This window comes from Pristiophorus japonicus, chromosome 21, assembly GCF_044704955.1.
Source record: "Pristiophorus japonicus isolate sPriJap1 chromosome 21, sPriJap1.hap1, whole genome shotgun sequence".
Lineage (NCBI taxonomy): Eukaryota > Metazoa > Chordata > Chondrichthyes > Pristiophoridae > Pristiophorus > Pristiophorus japonicus.
The window spans coordinates 65,842,196-65,862,078 of record NC_091997.1 but is presented as its reverse complement, the minus strand read 5'-3'; the positions used below and the strand labels follow the sequence as shown (position 1 = coordinate 65,862,078).

At 44.4% G+C, this 19,883-nt stretch overlaps 1 protein-coding gene across 1 annotated transcript in view; it reads right to left on the bottom strand.

Annotated features, from left to right (window-relative positions):
- LOC139234048 (furin-like) overlaps positions 1–19,883 on the bottom strand; it is a 108,253-nt gene that overhangs the window by 24,943 nt on the left and 63,427 nt on the right. Inside the window, exons 3-6 of the mRNA XM_070864916.1 lie at positions 4,820–4,915; positions 3,458–3,586; positions 2,521–2,597; positions 1,014–1,102 (exon numbers count right to left, since the gene is read on the bottom strand). Of these exons, the coding sequence (XP_070721017.1) occupies positions 1,014–1,102; positions 2,521–2,597; positions 3,458–3,586; positions 4,820–4,915 (391 nt within the window). The remainder of the gene's footprint in view (positions 1–1,013; positions 1,103–2,520; positions 2,598–3,457; positions 3,587–4,819; positions 4,916–19,883) is intronic.

The following is a 19,883-nucleotide window of genomic DNA, read 5'->3' as shown; positions in this document are numbered from 1 at the left end:
ATTCCTCAGATGCCATACAAAACTTACACAATTACCATTGGCATCAGCTAGTAAAAAGCTTTTACATCCTCATCAGACAGGTTTTGCTAGCAACTGAAGGACAGTTTTGCTGCCGAGAAGCAGATAATTCACAGCAGTGACACACATGCTGCTGTACAAACAGGAACTTCAGGTTTGTGCAGCAGCCTATGAGACAAGAAGAGTTAACATTCTGAATCATTTTAAAAGGGGATATTTTGGGCAAGTTCCCCATCCCCAACCTCCATTGAGCTGTTTATTCCCTTTTTCTGTCCACTTGACCTTGGAGCAGCCAAGATGGTGAGCACCCCACTCTACACCAGGCCACCCAATATCCCCTTGTAGTTGGGCAGTAGAGAGGGCCCTCACTATTGAGAACTCCCACTCAACATGGCTCAGGTGTGAAATTCATTACAGTTGGGCTCGAAACATGAATGCTTTAGAAAATTATATTCCTTGCTAATGGGGTTTTCAAGATGTCAATCACTAATCTTTGAGAGAAGTAGAAAGCAAGGCAGTACATAAATAAATCTTCACACTAAACTTAAGGAATAGCCTGTCACATAAGGCACATTACTGGAGGCAGTGGGGGAAAAAATTAGACGCACTGATTTATTCAGTGTGCTACTTACAAAAACGAGAATAATCTCAATGGTCTACACACCACATCCTCTTTAGTCTAGGTGGACTCCAGATTTTCAACAAACACACCTAGTGGATCTCAGTCAGAACTCGGTCATTACAATTGAAATGACCAGCTTTAGGTTAGTGCGTGTGGCGGGCAAATTAAAAAAAAATTCATTCAGAGCGCTTGCTTCTGATCACCGAGACAGTGAATGGGATCAGATCATGCAGTGACACCTCAAATAGTCTGCCAAAGTTGGTCATTAAATGGCCAGTTGGTATTTCAGCTCCATTGGAATCATATTGCAGCTAGGATAAGTGTCTTCAGGAGAGATTGGGGGTGGGGGGAAATGAACGCAGTTGATACATACCTCCAATCCTGGCATTATAGGCCACCCCAACACCACAAATCCCATTATTGGCAGAAGCCGCCACCTCACCAGCACACCGTGTTCCGTGGCTGTGAAAAAACAGCAAACATGAGAACACTGCAAATCATTTGTTCAAACTACTGTACATTTATTTTATAAATATTTTCATATCTCCACCTCTCGCCCTTTCATTCCCATCTCTTTACACAGGCGCCATCAGTGGAAATGTAGATCAACTCCATGGATCCCTCCGGAATGATCGTCAGCAAAACCTCAATACACCGACGTAGTGGGAAGGCCAGAACAATTTATCAGAGTTGACCTCGCCTGGGTTTGAATCCCTCTGCTACCTAGTTTGTTGTAACAAGAGGTTTGCACGCATAGTTCAACCACCAGCAACAAACTTGCAATTAGTGGTACTTAAGCCCAGTGTTGCCAAATGCTCCTTCCAGACGCAAGCCATGCTATAATTGTGCTGTTCATTGAAAATTTCACATACACACCCATTGAGTTTTATTGAAATTCCAGTGATATTAATTAATTGTTGCCCAATTGTAAGGTCCTTCTGGACAAGTACCAATTAAGACAAAACAAGGCAAATCTCATTAGCTTTTTCAGAAGTCAGCTTATTTTCTACACTGAATTATCCTGCTTTCCTCTGTTTACACATTGCTGTTAAGTGCCAGGAGATTGGTACTCAAGCAAAGACCCCCAACCGATAAATGCTGCTCTCCTTGCTTTGTCCTTGCAGTAGCCCTCAGGATCCTTGAAAATTCAGGGCTACAATGCCAGAAATGACCTGAAATTCATGCTATTTTCACTTGGGGTCTGGATCCTACAGATCTAATGCAGTCACCAGGTTCCTGTATGTGTCTATATGTGTTGACTTACTAGTACGTTAATTCTGTTGCTATATATCAACAGATTTTTTTATAATTATAGAATAGTACAGCACAGGAGGCCGCCATTCGGTCCATTGAGTCTACGCCAGCACTTTTGAAGAGCAATCCCGTTCGTCCCACTCCCCCACATCCCTGCATTTTTCTCCTTCAAGTATTTATCCAATTCCCTTTTGAAGGCTTCTATTGAATCTGTATCCACCACCCTATCAGGCAGTGTATTCCAAATCCTAACCACATTGCATAAAAAAAGCTTTTCTTCATCTAGCCTCTGGTTCTTTTGCCAATCACCTTAAATCTGTGCCCTCTGGAAGCAGTTCCTCTTTACTCTATTCTAAACCCTTCATGATTTTAAACACCTCTATCAAATCTCCTCTTGGCTTTCTCTGCTCCTAGTTTCTCCAGTCTATCAATGTAACTGTAATCCCTCATCCCTGGAACTATTCTAGTAAATCTCCCCTGTACTCTCTCCAAAGCCTTCACAGGGGTCCCCAAAGGGAAACTCTTGAAAACCACTGGTATACCACGATAGTGTCACCTGCTGAAGTAAAATCATTTCAAAAGCCCTAGATTTACCCTGCAGTAGGTCTTTCACTGCAGTGACCTACCGGTTATCATTGAGCTGTGTGTAACGAGGCTGAGGGTCAGCGTCATTATTGTTCACATCGTAACTGGCACCTGGATCCTGGAACAGGAAAAGAAAATACCGCTTTAGTTTCCTCTTCAGCAAGAACGAAGGATTGGACCTTGGTTGACTCCTGCTAGCGCGCTGTCAGTGATACCAACGAAGCCGAGACCGGTGAAAGATATTCAAGTAGATTTAATTGTCAGACGCCACTGCTTGTTAAACTCATCTTTCCCCAGGTCCCGAAGTCAATAATGCATCACCAGAGCTTTTCATGTTAGAACATAAGAATTAGAAGAAGTAGAGCTTGCTCTGCCATTCAATGAGATCATGGCTGATCTTCAACCTCAACTCTACTTTCTTGCACTGTCCCCATATCCCTTGATTCACGTAATATCCAAATGCTAATGATAAAGGGGAGAAGAAAATCAGGGCATAGAGAAAGGAGATGCTAGTTTTATTCAATGTACTAACTATTTTTGCTTCATCATGGAATTGGACAGCAACTTTAAAAGTTAAATATTTGCCTTCATGTGGACAGAGCAGGCTGGATCCCCTTCGTGCTGCTTCGATGTCACTGACGTGCACTGTCCTGGAGCAGCTCCGTTAAACGTGGAGGGGATCTTGGCGTCAGAATTTCTGGAGAGCCAACTGACCCACGCAAGCTTTGAGTTTATACTGTTTTAGCGGGGAGGGGTAGGGTTATGCACTGCAGAAATATTCAGTGTTTATTGTGAAGTTAAACTCTGCTTTTATCAGATGGGATTCTATGATTTTCCCCCCCCAGTATGTTGGGGGACATTACACAATTCCATTCTTCCCCCCCCTTGTTAATTTGCATTCCTTTTTCGTAGGATTAGGGTAGCTATTGTTCGATTGGGTCTCCGATGCCAGCCTGAAAATAGAATAGATCTACTTACATAATTAACTTCCAGGTCTGGGTGATTCTTCTCAATTCCATCATCCAGAATAGAGACCACAACACCTTTCCCAGTGTAACCCTGCTTCCACGCATCTTGCACATTCAGGTCATGGTGATTCGTGCTACGCTAGAAAATAGAAAAACACAGCAACAGTGAGCTGCCCGCTTTACTTAATATGAAGTTTGAATCCCCACTTCGAATTGACAATTTGTGAAATTACATTTCTCAATTTAATTTCTTGCCACCTCCCCTAGCTTTGCTCCAATTTCTTGCTGAGGGTTCTCAGATTCGCTTGGAAAGTTCCGTAGGACATTTTCTCGTGAGAAAGGTGCTATGTAAACACAAGTAGTTGATGATTAATTGGGAATCTAAGTACGTTAGCACAATGTGCAGTTTTATTATCCACATTAGGTGGTACAACACAGCAGATTTAAACCTGAACATATTAAATATGTACAAAGTCAATTTTATAAATGCACAAGATTTGATTCCTTAGTAGATTGATGGTTATTAGTGACTACACTGCGTAAACCTGGCCGATTCCAACCTGGACAGATTACAGGTGAAATGGCTCTCAGATGTCACATTTGCCATTACCTGATCTACCTCATGCAGGTAGTGGTTTTCAGTTAAGTTAATGGGCAAACAATGAACAGATTCTGTACTTTAAAAAAATAAAGTTAAAAACCCACCAGAAACACTATAGGTCAAACCGAATCAGCAGAAAGAGACACATTAAGCGCCCCAGGCTGCTTAAATAGGACTGGTCTAAAAGTGCTCTTAGCCCATGTCAAGATGCATCTCTGAATTCCCATGGAGCCAATTAGCCAAACTCTGCACAAAACACAACTACAGGAGCTTAAAGACCACACCAGCCCCAACCAAATCCACTCCTGCTGGGTCTGTCTGAACAGGAAAACTATTTAAGATTTGCTGAACTCTTTGCAGATTACACATTAATATGGGGAAGGGGGAAACTAAATAATACAAGTGATCAAAAATTACTTGGGAGCAGGGTTAAGGAGATAGTTCAATTATTAAAGGGGGTGGGGGGGGGGAGCAGTTGCTGACAGCTATTTCTCATAACTTTAAATCTCCCAAGATTAATCAATCCTGGACAAAAATGTAATGCAAAACACATTTCTACAAACATTGTGTTACAATAATGTTCCTGTCATAGGAACATAGAAACAGGAGGAGGGTCATTCAGCCCCTCGAGCCTGTTCAGTATTCAATTAGATCATGGCTGATCTGTACCTTAACTCTATCAGCTACCTGCCTTGTTTCTGTAACCCTCAATAGTTTTGCCCAACAAAAATCTATCAATCTCAGTTTTAAGACTTTCAATTAACTACTTACCAGGTACCACTGCAGTGAAAATTTGGGGTCATTTAGTTCTGTGTAAATATCCCGCTTTGTTCTTTTCTTAATTACTTGCTGTTCCAGCCATTTGACCTATTTACAAAAATAAAACTGCATCTTAGGAAAAAGCAACATAAACTATTCATCTATAAGAATATTACAGATAAGCAATTCTATTTAACCAGATCTAGTGTACAAATTGAAGGGGAAGGAAAGGGTGGCAGACTTCACATTCTGTTCAAAGCACTCCACCCATGTCTGAAAATTATTTTTTATATAAAAATGATTCAAAGTTTGCTGGCCCAATGGAAATGCAGCATTTTACATCTCCTCCTTTCCAGTGGCTAACTTTCATTTTAGCTGGAGACAGAATTTAAGCCATAACCACCAGACCTCAGAAAAGGGGCCACCAGCTGGGCACCCAGGCTCTAACCGAAGGGTTTGGACAATATCTAATCACACAAGAGAATCTCAAATTATCGGTATCTGAACCCTCCCGACATTACCTGTCATCACTCCTCACTCTACATTATTTCTTCATAATGTAATGAACTGTGAAGCTGAGGAAGAAACTGTTCCTTTTGATTTTCAATCAGGTTTTTGCTATTGGTAAGTAATATGAAGACCGGCTGCCTACATGCTTTGAAATTCTCACCGAAAGAACAATTGTGACAAAGTCGCTGAAGGTTTAGAGTGATTGCCTGTTCATATCAGAAGCGCCAATATTTAAGCAATGTACAATACGAAATGTGTAATCATTTTACCCATGTTGGATAAAAGCAAAACTATTAATACAAGTTTTCCATCTCTGCCCCAATATTCCGGATAGAAATATCAGTTTCATACAAAGCAGCCACCCAGTCACACGGGGCGTCACCCAGATGACACGCTACAGAAGAGCTTGCAACTGCATTACTCAACAAAAATCCCATCTCAAGTCAGATGACTCACTCTCCTTCTCCCCCACCCGACCTTGTATCTCCCAAGGAGCTTTTACATTGCACAGGATATGTGCAATATTGCTTCCGGTTTTCCCAAACTTCGGTCTCATGCAACCCAAATATAAAACTGCTGGCCCTTTGCAGGAGCAAAAATGCTCGTTACTTGGGTCAAACCCTGCCTCGCTATTGCTGACCCCTCTGTAATACGCATCTCAGTTTCCGACCTCAGCCCTGGGCAGCGGGGCCCTTTCCATCGCCCTTCCCAATACCAGGCTCTGCACCCTCCCAGGCCCTGCATTCACCTGCTGATAAACAGCAAATAGAAATACACTAGTATTTCAGAATGGAGAAATGCTACACAAATAGGGCTCACAAGGACAAGTTACAAAATCTTGCAGCAAATTTCAGGATTCCGTAGCATTAAAAATCACATCTGGTTGAAAAATTAAGCTTTTGTAAGATAGTTTTGTGACCCCCCCACACCCCCACCCCGCTCCCTGCCACTGGCCTCAGCCCAATGATTTTGTTCACCCTAACCATCCTGCTCAGAGCTCCACCAACTTTTCAAGCCCTTCTACTAAACTGCCTCTGGGATCCCAAATGAATGTACAAGAGTCCAACCTGAAATGTTAATGGTCCTCTCTTTTTGGGTACTGACACTGGGCTGTATTTTTTATTTCAGAATGTGTTATTTTCCTCTTATCTCTACTCATGGCGTCTCCAACCTTTGTAAACCCATTATAGGTTTTCTTTAATTCAAGTGTTACCCGGGGGAGCAGACGAATTACTCTTTAGTTTGGCGCCAATTGCTACTGCAAATTGAGTATCAGTTGTGGTTAAGTCTACAAATAAGTCCTTTATCAGCATGAATAGATAACAAAGGACCGATCGTTTGAGAAAATTGCAAGCAATGTAATGTAGGATGTCAGTCTCTCTGCAAAGTGCATCTGTACTCTGCAGTCAAAATAAAAACATTTGCATTCGGATAGAACAGTCTCCTCCAGATGTCCTTCCCAGTCGAGCTGGAATGCAAACTTGGTTTGATTTCTTCAGATTCCTTCATTGTATTTTTGCCTTAATACAAGCCAAAAGTTAACTCTGAGCAAAGAGCAAAAAGGGTTAGGGATGATTGGCTGCTTCAGATTAGCATCCAGGAATGGAAAGCATACGCAAGGTCCGTTCACTGAATTTATCACTTCTGTGTTCTCTCTTTCGCAAGAGTCAGAGGGGACGATTTTCGGCAGTGTTCAGGTGCTAAAGATCCTCCCAGGTGGCCAAGCTTGAGTTGAGCTAAATTACCAGTTTTGTCCGCAGTTAGCGCAAGATGCCATTTGGTAAGGGAGCTGAAGCCTGCCCTAGGAACGGCTGCCCGGAGGATTGTTAGGGGGCTGATTGCCGCTTAACATGCCTGCTAGCACCCATTAAGGACAATGCATGGCATTTTGGTGGCTAGCGTTTGCTCTGATGCCATCGCCCAACAGTTTGGGAATAAACAAGGCTGCTTGCTGCTGGAGTTGTGGGGGACCTCTGAAGCCCATCAAACGACTTTCTGGCACACTGTCAAGACATCCACACACTAGCAACGTTTATTCCAGAAATTCTCTGAGGACTTCACCTAAAAAAAAGAGTACATACTGTGCTATGCCACCATATAAGAGTCACCAATAGAAAGGGAGTGCTTGGTCACAGGCATCTTGCTAGGGGTCCCCTTTGGTCTGGATGAGGAATGGGAAGAGGACATGAAGCCAGGTAGAGTAGCACCAGCTGCTGCAGGAGAGGGGGACAGGAGGATGAGGTGGCACCCTTTCCCTCTGCGGGTACAGGACATCCTTCGTCCTCGGGACCTCCTCCGCCAAGACTGTCAGTGCCGCATCCGAGAACTTGTGCGCTCTTGGTCCCCAAACCATTCTGAAATGTGGTGTTGCAAGCCAGCACACTCCACACCTTCAGTGGAAATTGGTGCGAGAAGTCCACATATACTGCTTCACTGGAGTGCTAAACCTGCAGGTGTCTGGTTTAGCACCTCCAGGCAAGTTCAAATTATGGTAATCAGCAATCAGGACCAAAATTATGCGCCAAATCCAGACTTTGAACAGGCGCGTCTCATTAGTACAGCACCCATTTAGCACCTGTTTGCATCCTGTTTGCATCCTTTGACCAAAATAACTTGCCACCACGTGGAGTGGTTGAAGCAGATAGCATTAAGGCATTTAAGTGGAGGCTTGATGCAAGCTGGAGGGAGAATATAATAGTGGGATAAGAGGGACAAGGCGAGAAGAGTTAAAAAAGACTTGGATTTATATAGTGCTTTTCACGACCACGTCGTCTCAAAGGGCTTTCTAGCCAATGAAGTGCTTTTGGAGAGTAGTCACTGTTGAAATGTGGGAATATATCGGTAGGATTGTCAACCCTACAGGAATTGAAGACTAATCTCTTGGACACTCCGGTGAGAAAAATCCAGGAGAAAAAAAATCATAGGGGCATTAAAAAATGTATCATTCTGATTTTCTTTGAACGCTTTTGTTTATTAGTCATAAGAGAGAGAGATCGGGGGAAAAAAGACGGTCTGACTAGGTGAGGCTGTTGGAGGCAAGAGGTCATTTGATTGAAACTTCCAGGAATACATCCAACCTGAGTTGGTGACCCTCGATGTACTGGAAAATGGAATAAAAATACTCCAACCTGAAGTACCACCAAAAAAAGATTGTGCATGTTTGTAAGCAGCTGTTTGTAATACACGCAATTATGGTCAGTCTTTACACCACATCTACTGCTAAAATAGACAGCATATCAGCGGAGTAGGGTGCTGCAGTTACAATGCACCTCATCATGGAACTGTGAAGGGAGGCGGGCTTGCACCCGCACCCAGCTCCACCTGTGGGCTCTACCGACAAGGAAGTCAGCTGACCTGATTTTGCTGCTCTTATGCTTCTCTGAATTGAAAGAATACACACGCTGCTGAAAAGACTACAGGTTATAGAATATAGTCAACAGAAACCACTTTTCTATTTATTTATCAATGTAGACAAACTGTGGGACGAAAACAATGCAACTGGCATGCCTTGCCCGCGTTGCGTGGGAATATTTCTCAAATCTCAGGTCCAATATTTTGCATCTATTGTTTGCCTCTGCCAGCTGCATCCTGCGGGTTTATTCAAAAGGGAAATAAACCCATTGCTTTTGTGACTTAAACAAAGTTCAACCAGAGGTCCTATATTGGGCGTTTCCTCGATTGGTTTATTAACCTGCTCATCTAATTGATTAGAGATGCTAAATAATGTTGCCAATTATTGCTAAATACTAGAGGCACATTTTTTTTTAAAAAGTCAAAATAAAATAGCAAATATATAACTTCTCAAAGCACCGACTCTTCTTGGGATACAGTTCCAAAGGCTGCCCTCCAGTACCTCACCCAAGTGGCAATTCTTCATGAGTGTTGACAGGCTATCCCTCCATGGAAGGAGTCACAGCCAAGCTACACCCGGATCTCATCCAACTTCTACATGTGCACGTTGCACCAAGATCGTGAGCAGCAGTGGGACCCCAGACTAATCCTCCTCCTCCTCTCTTCCCTTTCCCCCACCACCACACCACTCTCACCAACTGATCAAAAATTAATTTGCATGCAAATGCTTTGCAAATCTCAGGTTTAATGTTTTGCATGTATTGCTTGTCTCGCCCAGCTACTGGGTTATTTCACAGCATCAACTGCTGAACCTGCTGAGATCAGTTAACTCACTGCAGACCGAGAATTGAACCAGTGGCCGTCCAAATCTTCTTGGGCTGTGTTACACTCATCATCATAGCTGCCCCCTCAAACGAGGATGACTTGCTTCCACACTAAAAGGGATGAGTTCACAGATGTTTCAATGAAGGACCCGATATTCCAGTCCTGAACTCCAGGGGTGGAAGATGCCTGTGCGTGGATTTAAAAAAAAAAAAAACGTGTGGTGACTATTGTACACCAGCCACCAGACGGGCTTGAAAGAGCTAGGCCTTTATCCAATGGCAAGGGTTTACCAGGATGACTGGAGACCTGCTCAGCTCCACGGACTTAGTGCGCCCACATATCGCAGTGTGGGCTGGCCCGTGCTGCCCCTGGCTCTTCTGGGCCCACACCCTCATTTGCCGCACCTCCGCCTCAAACATTCACCGCACTTCTGCCACAATCTCTCATTGCTCCTCCGCCACAAACATTCGCCGAACCTCCGTTACAATCTCTCACTGCTCCTCCACCACAAACATTCGTCGAGCAAGTACAGGGGCAGGGAAAGCGGGGAGGGGAGGAAAGATCTGCGATAGGGTGTAACGCAGGAGGGGATTATTTTATGAGAAAAGATTGAATAGAGTAGGCCAATATTCCCTAGAGTTTAGAAGGATGAGAGGTGATTTCATTGAAACGTATAGGGGCCGAATTTCAGGGTCCTGATAAAGCTAGTTAGCGCCGGAATATGGCGGCCAGGCAGCGGAATCCAATGGCCGCCGATTTCTGGTCGAATGGCCGCCGGCAGCCAAATTCAACGGGGGGGTGGATTTCTGCCGATCCCCACTTCTGCCCTGAGATTTGTCAATTCTCTCCCCTTTAAAGGAGAGGAGAGACGTGGCAACACAAATGCGCAATGACATCATCACTGAGTGGCAGAGACGGAGAATCCGTCCCGCCTCCACTTCCGTCCCTCACCAGCACTTACCGCTGCACTTCCGCCCCCATTATGACCGACTTCCTGGCCGCTTAAACAAAAGGACAAAGGACCTGAATATCTGATAGAGAATTCAAGCTCTGCAGCCCGGCTGCAGTTTTGAAAAAAAACACAGACCACATTGCATTATGTCATCAATCAACTTGACATTTTAGGACCTTGGGTAGCGAGCTAATTAAAGGTTAAAAGACTATCAATTGAGCCAATAAGGTCAAAGAAGGAGAGTTCTTTTCTGTAAATTGAACCAGGTATAAGTACAGCCATTTTGGCCATATGGTCTCAGAAGGACAAAGGCTTGGCTTAAAGCCAAGAGCTTGTTGCTGCTGCCAGAATAAAGTTAAATTAAAACTACAATCGGAGTTCGTATTTCATTGGAAATTAAGAGATCGAACACGATCGCTGAGGGAAGAAACTGAATTTTGGACATCGGACCTACATACTGAGGTAAGGACTCCTCTTTATAAAAGTCCTTGGTCAAAAGTCTAAATTCGCCTCTCCTTCTACGCGATTCCGAAAGCCTCCGGTTTGCGAACCCTCCGGTTGGTAGTCGGCTTGAGGTCCCATAGACGTCTAACTTCGGCGGTGTGTTAGTTAATTAATCACGACACACTGATCGGCTGGAAAGTCTGCGACTCGAGACCCCAGTAAAGAAATCAGTATTATGGCAGCAGGAGATAAGAGCAAAGAATTGCCTACAACTGTTAAAGGCGGGCGGGCACCACCTGAGGTTTCGATAGATGAAATCCTCAAACAGTTGAAAGAATACACAGAGCAACAATTCAATTTATCTAAAACCTGTATTAAGATCGAACAAAAGTACGGAACCTCCAAAGGACAATGGTCCTTGGACGAGATTAAAAGGGTCTGGGGAAAAACGACCCGTATGAAAAATAAAGAGCGAATCAAATGGTCCCTAACTGTTATGGGACAGATCCGACAGCAGAATGAAATTATAACGTGTTCCCAATATGATAGGGACCTGACCAGTACAAAGGACCAATTGCAAGCAGTTTGTGCACAGCTGCGACAGAAAAAACTTGAACTTGAAAAGCTGGAAGCGGAAGTTAAAGATCTTAAAGGTGAAATTAAAGAATGGAAAAAATCATTAGGTCAAGAGACAGTAATAGGAAAAGGAAAATGTATTGGTCAATTCCCAGGGTACCCATGTTTGGATAAATTAAAAGTGCAAACCCGAGGACACGACCGAGGAAGAGATACGGATTCCAAATCCTCCGACGATACAGGGTCGGAGGATGACGAATTAAGGGTGCGCTTTGCCCCGTTTAAAAAAAGACGAGTTGTAGTCAAATCGGAAGAGACTGCAGATGAGGGCGGAACCAAAAAAACGAGAAAAAGGGTGTATGCAGAATACTTAGTTCATGATCCGGCAGACCCAGAGAAAATTGATAAATGGTCCAAGGAATTGCCCAATCCAAAGAAAGGGGGAGTGAAAACGTGGGACTAATTGGACCGCTTAAGAAATATATATCAACTTCATCCCTGGGACAGAGTGCAAATTTTGACTATAATGGTGCCAAAAACACAGGGAAGAAAATTGCACGACAAGGTAGAAGAAGCCTTGGAGCAGGATGAGCAAGAATTAAACGCGGGATGGGAGGCGATTAAACACTGGCTGCAAGCCTTCAATCCAGCTAAGACAGACTGGGGAAAAATTGCAGCCTGCCAGCAGAAAGGAACAGAGGTCCTGGAGTATGACGAGCGGTTTAGATGCACGTGGCTAGAACATTCGGGTATGAATAATACGGATGAGGAAATGGATGAACAAGTGTTTGGACCCCTGAAAGCAGCTTTCGTGGCAGGTCTAAAGCCAGAACTGTCCAAAATGCTTAAGGTAGTGTTACCGGACTGGGAAGGTAGAGTAACCACCTTTGCAGCATTGGTGGATCGATGTAACCAATTAGATCGGGATATGGGAGCTAAGGTCCGAGCTGTACAGGCTGTGGGATGGAAATCCCAGGATTCCGATAGTTATTAGGAAAATTACCCGGAAAATGTGATTATTGTGGGAAAGGTCACTGGGCCAAGACGTGCAGGGCAAAACAGCAAGGTCGCGGCCGGGGAAGAGGACGCAGCCAGGGACAAACCAGGCTTGTCACAAGATAATGACCTCATAGAAGCATTTAAGCGACTGACAATACAACAGAAGGAGTTACTTGGGATAGCAAAAAACGATTAGAACCCACCCTGGTCCACCTCCTCGCACTAATACAACAAAGGGGAGATGGGCTATATATAACTGTGAGGGTGGGCGATAAGGATGTAGACTGTCTTTTAGACACAGGGGCGGAATTAACATGCTTACCCCTACAATATGGAGACTTTTTGCCATTGGATGGTAGGGCACGTACAGCCTACAGAGTTGGGGGCCATAAAATGTAAATTAAAAGGACAACACCGGTACTTATAGGGCTGGGTCCACATGAACTAACCACATCGGTCTGGATAGGCCCAGTAGATAAACCCCTTTTGGGAATGGACGTTCTAATCTAAGTAGATTCATCGTTGCATTTTGAGGATGGTCGGGTGACATGGTCAATTAGAACTTTGAAGAAAGAAGAATTGAAGGTACACCTGATATGGGCGAAAGATAAGAACGATTGTGGCCTACTCCAGATGGAGCCTGCGTCATTTACCGGGACCAAGCCTCCATGCACCAAACAGTATCCCATCAGTCCAACTGCCATCGCGGGAATCTTATCGGTTATTCAGCAATTGGAGAAACAAGGGGTGCTTATTAAAACGCATAGCTCCTCCAATAGCCCCGTGTGGCCGGTACAGAAATCTAATGAGACTTGCCGTTTGATTGTCGATTATAGGAAAGCTAACCAGTGTATTGATCAAAAGCTCCTTTGGTCGCAGATCCCTTCACCATTTTTAATGCCCTCAAACCGGAACATAAATATTTCTCGGTTATAGATATGGCCAATGGATTTTGGTCGGTGCCTCTGGCACCGGAGGTTCGACAGTGGTAAGCCATTTACCCTGTTTGTCCATGAGAAAGAAGGATATACGACAGCTATACTGACAAGAACATGGGGATCGGCAAAGACCTATTGGCTATTATTCAGCAAAACTGGATGCGGTAGTCCTCGGATGGGGAAGTTGCCTAAGGGCAATGGAAGCTACATGTCGAGCGGTAATGATCACTGCGGGTCAAGTCCTCGACCAAAAGCTGATTGTCAAGTGCCCCCACGCTGTACACGCTTTGCTGTCTATGAATAGAATGTCTCAGGTGACGGCAGCTAGATGGACCCGCTGGACAGCAGTTTTGGAAGCTCCGAATCTCCATATCGTCCGGGCCAGCCCGGTTAATCCCGCAACGATGCTCCCGATGTCAGAATCGAGGGAGCAAGAGGGGGGAGAATGTGAAGAGCATGACTGCATGGAGATTTTAAAAGAAACAGAAGCAGCCTTAGCACAACCCAGATCTCATCCTGTTTACAGATGGTTCCTCCTTTGTTGACAATGGCACCAGAAAAGCAGGATGGGCAGTTACAACCTTATATGAGGTAGTGGCAAAAGGATGTTTACCCTCAGGAACGTCAGCACAACAGGCCGAGTTACGGGCCCTGTCAGAAGCATGTCGAATAGCAGAAGGACAGACAGCTAATGTCTACACAGATTTGCGTTATGCTTTTGGAGTCGCTCACGACTTTGGTCTGTTATGGCGGAAAAGGGGATTCCTCACTGCTGCTGGTACACCTATCCGAAATGGAAAAGAAGTCCGAGACTTATTAGAGGCCATACAATTACCTCAGGAAGTGTCCATCCTGAAGTGTAAAGCCCATACCAAAGAAAATACCACAGAAGCACAGGGAAATGCCCTAGCCGACCAGGCAGCTAAAGATGCCGCCTCACAGGGGGTTCCCCCAGAAGAACCAACACAGATGTGCAGATTGAATGCACTCAGGACTCTGACACGAGACCTTCAAACAATGCAAGGCGAGTGCTCCTGAGAGGAAAAATGGACATGGATTGAGGCAGGAATTAAGCTATGTGAAGATGGTGTCTGGAGACAGAGTTACCGACAAGCCAGTCGCGCCACAAGCGCTTATGCCTTTTTTAGCCCAACAGATCCACTCGTGGGGACACTTGGCCTCAACAGATGACAGCACGGTTCCAGAAAAGTTGGTGGGGTTGGGGATTTAAAAAACATGCCCAGCTGGTAGCAGACCGCTGTGTGGTCTGCCAGAAAAATAATTCTGGACCCATCACGGTAATGCCCCAACTGAGGCCCTCTGCCCCTGTCGGACCATTCCAGCATATGCAGGTTGATTATATATCTCTTCCTTCATGTCAAGGATACACCAACATTCTCGTCATGGTCGACAGATTCTCTAGATGGGTAGAAGCTGTCCCAACTAAAAGAGCCATAGCCAATCAGACTGCAAAGGTCTTGTGTAAGGATTACATTCCCCGATGGGGAGTCCCGAGTAGCATTGACTCAGATCAGGGAACACACTTCACAGGTGCTGTCTGCCAATAAGTCTGTAGGTTACTGAACATTACATGGGATTTACACTGTCCTTATTATCCACAATCATCAGGACAAGTAGAGCGAATGAATCGAACTCTGAAACAACAACTTGCCAAATATCACCAAGAAGGAACACCATGGCCCCAGGCACTACCAATAGCGCTATGTAGCATTAGGGCAACCCTGAACAGAACTACAGGTCTAAGCTCTCATTTAAAATTATAACAGGAAGACCCATGTCGCTGCCAGGAACTATCGATTTAAGGAAAGCTGATGTTCACTTAATGAGTGACACTTTGTTATCATACTGTCAGAACCTAACCAATGCTATTCGTTCTGTTTCCCGACTGGTATTGGCAGCTTGGGGTAATCCACCCGAAGGAGGATACGACGTCATCCCGGGTGTCTGGATGTATGTGAAAAAGTTGCATAAAGAACCTTTGGGTGCCAAGTGGGAGGGACCTTATCAAGTGTTATTGACCACCCAGGCAGCTGTTAAAGTCCAAGGAAAGAAAGCCTGGATCCACGCTTCACATGTTAAACGAGCACCCGTAACTGAAGCTGAAATCTAATAAGGACAATTACTTTTTGCCAAAATGTATAAATTTACTGTATTACTGATTGTAGGTATTCTAGGCATTTGCCTACTTCTTACTAGCTGACCCTCTGCTCCAAAGGGAAATAGTAGGGTAAGCAAGGGAATTATGTGTAAATACCTTTTTATATATGTCATACATTTATGCCAAACAAGGTAACATTTCTAGTTGTTGGGTGTGTGCGTATATTCCTATTCATTCAAAAGGAGGGATTCCCTTGAGACCAGTTCCCTTGAATCTCGGAAATGGCTGAGTGGATAATTAATCAAAACAAAACAGACAAGGCATTTCAGGATACGGAAAACTGGGCACGTAAATGGAAGTCAGCAGGTTACAATCTGACTACCTTTGAAGGGGGATACCAACCATGCTACAATAATTCCAAACGGCCCCCATTTTCTGTTATCACTAATACAACGGGAATAGGAAAACCGGGGGAAATCGGTCTGTCTGATTAGAAACATCTAAGGAGGCCAAAATATGGGGTATAATAACTGCTCCCGGAATTATAATATAATCAAGCCACGGAATCGTCCAAACTGGGCCGATGTGGGAATTCTTAACGAATTCTGAATAAAACAGATGGAAAAGTCTGGACAGGCCCCGGAGTGTTACTGACAAAGAAACAGCTAACCTTCATTGCCTATAATGGCACCTACTGGGTGTGTGGCCACAAGGCCTACCCTTGGCTTCCCCAGAATTGGACGGGATCCTGCTATTTAGCCTACATTGTGCCTTATATGTATCATATAAAGTCACTGTCAGAACATTTACACCGTCCTAAGAGAGCTATCACAGAAACAGAGGTTCTTTGCCATTCTGATCCCCAGGTATGGGACCGCCAGACTGGCAAGGGAATCCATTAACATGGCATCCGTTGTGGAACCGGTAGCCAATGATACCTCAGAGGCCCTAGTTAAAATCAATGCAGAAATGGTAGCAATCCGCACAGTAGCCCTACAGAATAGACTGGCCCTTGATTACATCCTGGCTAAAAAGGGAGGTACTTGCGCCCTACTCGGAACTGAGTGTTGCACGTATATCCCAGATAGCTCCGAAGAAATTACCCACTTAGCGGAGCATATCCAAAAGGAGGTAGAAAAACTTAAGCAACCCCCATCATTCACTTTGTGGAGCGGAGCCACTGAATGGCTAGGTTCAATAGGAACTTCATTGGTGGAAGGTTTAATTCTATTCGTTGTAATTGTTTTACTTTTATATTGTTTGTTTATGTTGATTAAATGTTGTTGCGACCAGGCGTCTGTAGCTGCCGTCCCGCATGTGAGACACCTTGCAGGTACCAGCAGACCGTCTGTACGTGGCACAGGGGTATATTATGCTTAAGGGAAAGTTGTTTACTGGTTGAATTAAGATATTGATTTGGATTAAATTGGAATAAGGTTAATTAACCTACTAAAACCAGACTTCCATTGTGGCCACGATGGAACTCGGGTTGGTGTAAATGTGTGTGGAAGCTACTAGTCCGGATATGTGGTGAAACACCAACAAATTTTAGAATGTTTAACCAGTGATACCTGATGTTTTATGATTCAGTTTGTGAAAGAATCAAAGGGGGGATTGATAAAGAATTCAAGCTCTGCAGCCCGGCTGCAGTTTTGAAAAAAAACACAGACCACATTGCATTATGTCATCAATCAACTTGACATTTTAGGACCTTGGGTAGCGAGCCAACTAAAGGTTATAAAAGACTATCAATTGAGCCAATAAGGTCAAAGAAGGAGAGTTCTTTTCTGTAAATTGAACCAGGTATAAGTACAGCCATTTTGGCCATGTGGTCTCAGAAGGACAAAGGCCTGGCTTAAAGCCAAGAGCTTGTTGCTGCTGCCAGAATAAAGTTACATTAAAACTACAATCGGAGTTCGTATTTCATTGGAAATTAAAGAGATCTAACAATATCGATCAAGAGTCGACCTCTTCCGAGACAGCGGCAGAAGCACTTAAATGGTAAGCGCACCAAATTTCTGGTGGGCCTGAATTTCGTCCCCATAAAATTCTAAGAGGGATTGACAGGGTAGATGCTGGGAGGATGATTCCCGTGTGGGGTGTCTAGAACTAGGCGTCACAGTCCCAGAATAAGGGGTTGGCCATTTAGGACTGAGATAAGGAGAAGTGTTTTCACTCTAAGGGTTGTGAATCTTTGGAATTCGCTACCCCAGAGAGCTGTCGATGCTCAGTCACCGAGTACATTCAAAACAGAGAGCGATAAATATTTGGATACAAGGGAATCGAGATATGCAGGAAGGTGGAGTTGAGGAAGATCTTATTGAATGGGGGTGCAGATCCGAAGGCCTGAATGGCCTACTCGTGCTCATGTTTATGTGCTTATGGGTGATTAAATGACAAAAGGGATGATGGTGCAGGACAAAAATGGGCTGGTAATGGCTGGATGAAGCTAGGCAGATGGAGCCACAATCAGGATGTGCGTGACACCTTGTTAGCTGTTAGATGGACTTGGACCCTTAACCTTGTTAATTGTTAACTTATAGAATTGCATGCTTTGCTTTGACAGTCGATTCATAAAAATTTATGGCACAGAAGGAGGCCATGAGGATGTAACTAGCAGAATGGACAAGGGAGAACCAGTGGATGTGGTGTATTTGGACTTTCAAAAGGCTTTTGACAAGGTCCCACACAAGAGATTGGTGTGCAAAATCAAAGCACATGGTATTAGGGGTAATGTACTGACGTGGATAGAGAACTGGTTGGCAGTCAAGAAGCAGAGAGTCAGTTTAAACAGGTCCTTTTCGGAATGGCAGGCAGTGACTAGTGGGGTGCCGCAGGGCTCAGTGCTGGGACCCCAGCTCTTTATAATATACATTAATGATTTGGGATGAAGGAATTGAATGTAATATCTCCAAGTTTGCAGATGACACTAAACTGGGTGGCGGTGTGAGCCGTGAGGAGGACGCGAAGAGGCTGCAGGGTGACTTGGACAGGTTAGGTGAGTGGGCAAATGCATGTCAAATGCAGTATAATGTGGATAAATGTGAGGTTATCCACTTTGGAGGCAAAAACACGAAGGCAGATTATCTGAATGGCAGCAGATTAGGAAAGGGGAAAGTGCAACGAGACCTGGGTGTCATGGTTCATCAGTCATTGAAAGTTGGCATGCAAGTACAGCAGGCAGTGAAGAAGGCAAATGATATGTTGGCCTTCATAGCTAGGGGATTTGAGTATAGGAGCAGGGAGGTCTTACTGCAGTTGTACAGGGACTTGGTGAGACCTCACCTGGAATAGTGTGTTCAGTTTTGGTCTCCTAATCTGAGGAAGGACGTTCTTGCTATTGAGGGAGTTCAGCGAAGGTTCACCAGATGGATTCCAGGGATGGCTGGACTGACATATGAGGAGAGACTGGATCAACTGGGCCTTTATACACTGGAGTTTAGAAGGGTGAGAGGGGATCTCATAGAAACGTGTAAGATTCTGATGGGACTGGACAGGTTAAATGCAGGAAGAATGTTTCCGATGTTGGGAAAGTCCAGAACCAGGAGGACACAGTCTTAGGATAAGGGGTAGACCATTTAGGACTGAGATGAGGAGAAACTTCTTCACTCAGTTGTAAACCTGTGGAATTCCCTGCCGCAGAGAGCTGTTAATGCCAGTTCATGGATATATTCAAGAGGGAGTTAGATATGGCCCTTACGGCTAAAGGGATCAAGGGATATGGAGAGAAAGCAGGAATGGGGTACTGAAGTTGCATGATCATATTGAATGGTGGTGCAGGCTCGAAGGGCCGAATGGCCTACTCCTGCACCTATTTTCTATGTTTCTATGTGAAGGCTGCAAAAGAGCTACCCAGCCTAATCTCACTTTCCAGCTCTTGGTCCGTAGTCTTCCAGATTGCAGCACTTCAAGTTCATATCCAAGCACTTTTTAAATGCAAGTTTCTACCTCAACCACCCTTTCAGGCAGTGAGCTTCAGACCCCCAACATCCTCTGGGTGAAAAAGATTCTCCACAACACTCCTCTAATCCTTCTATTAATTAATTTAAATCTATTCCTCCTGGTTATTGACTCCCTTTGCTAAGGGAAATGGGTCATTCCTATCTATATCTAGGCCTCTCAATTTTATACACCTCAATCAAGGCTACCCTCAGCCCCCCTTTGTTCCAAAGAAAACCCCAGCCTATCCAATCTTCCCTCATAGCTGAAATTCTCCAGTCCTGACAACATCCTCGTAAATCTCCTTTGTACCCTCTCCAGTGCAATCATATCCTTCCTGTATTGCAGTGACCAGAACTGCACGCAGTACTCTAGCTGTGGCCTAACTAGTGTTTTGTACAGTTCACACGAGGCACCATATTT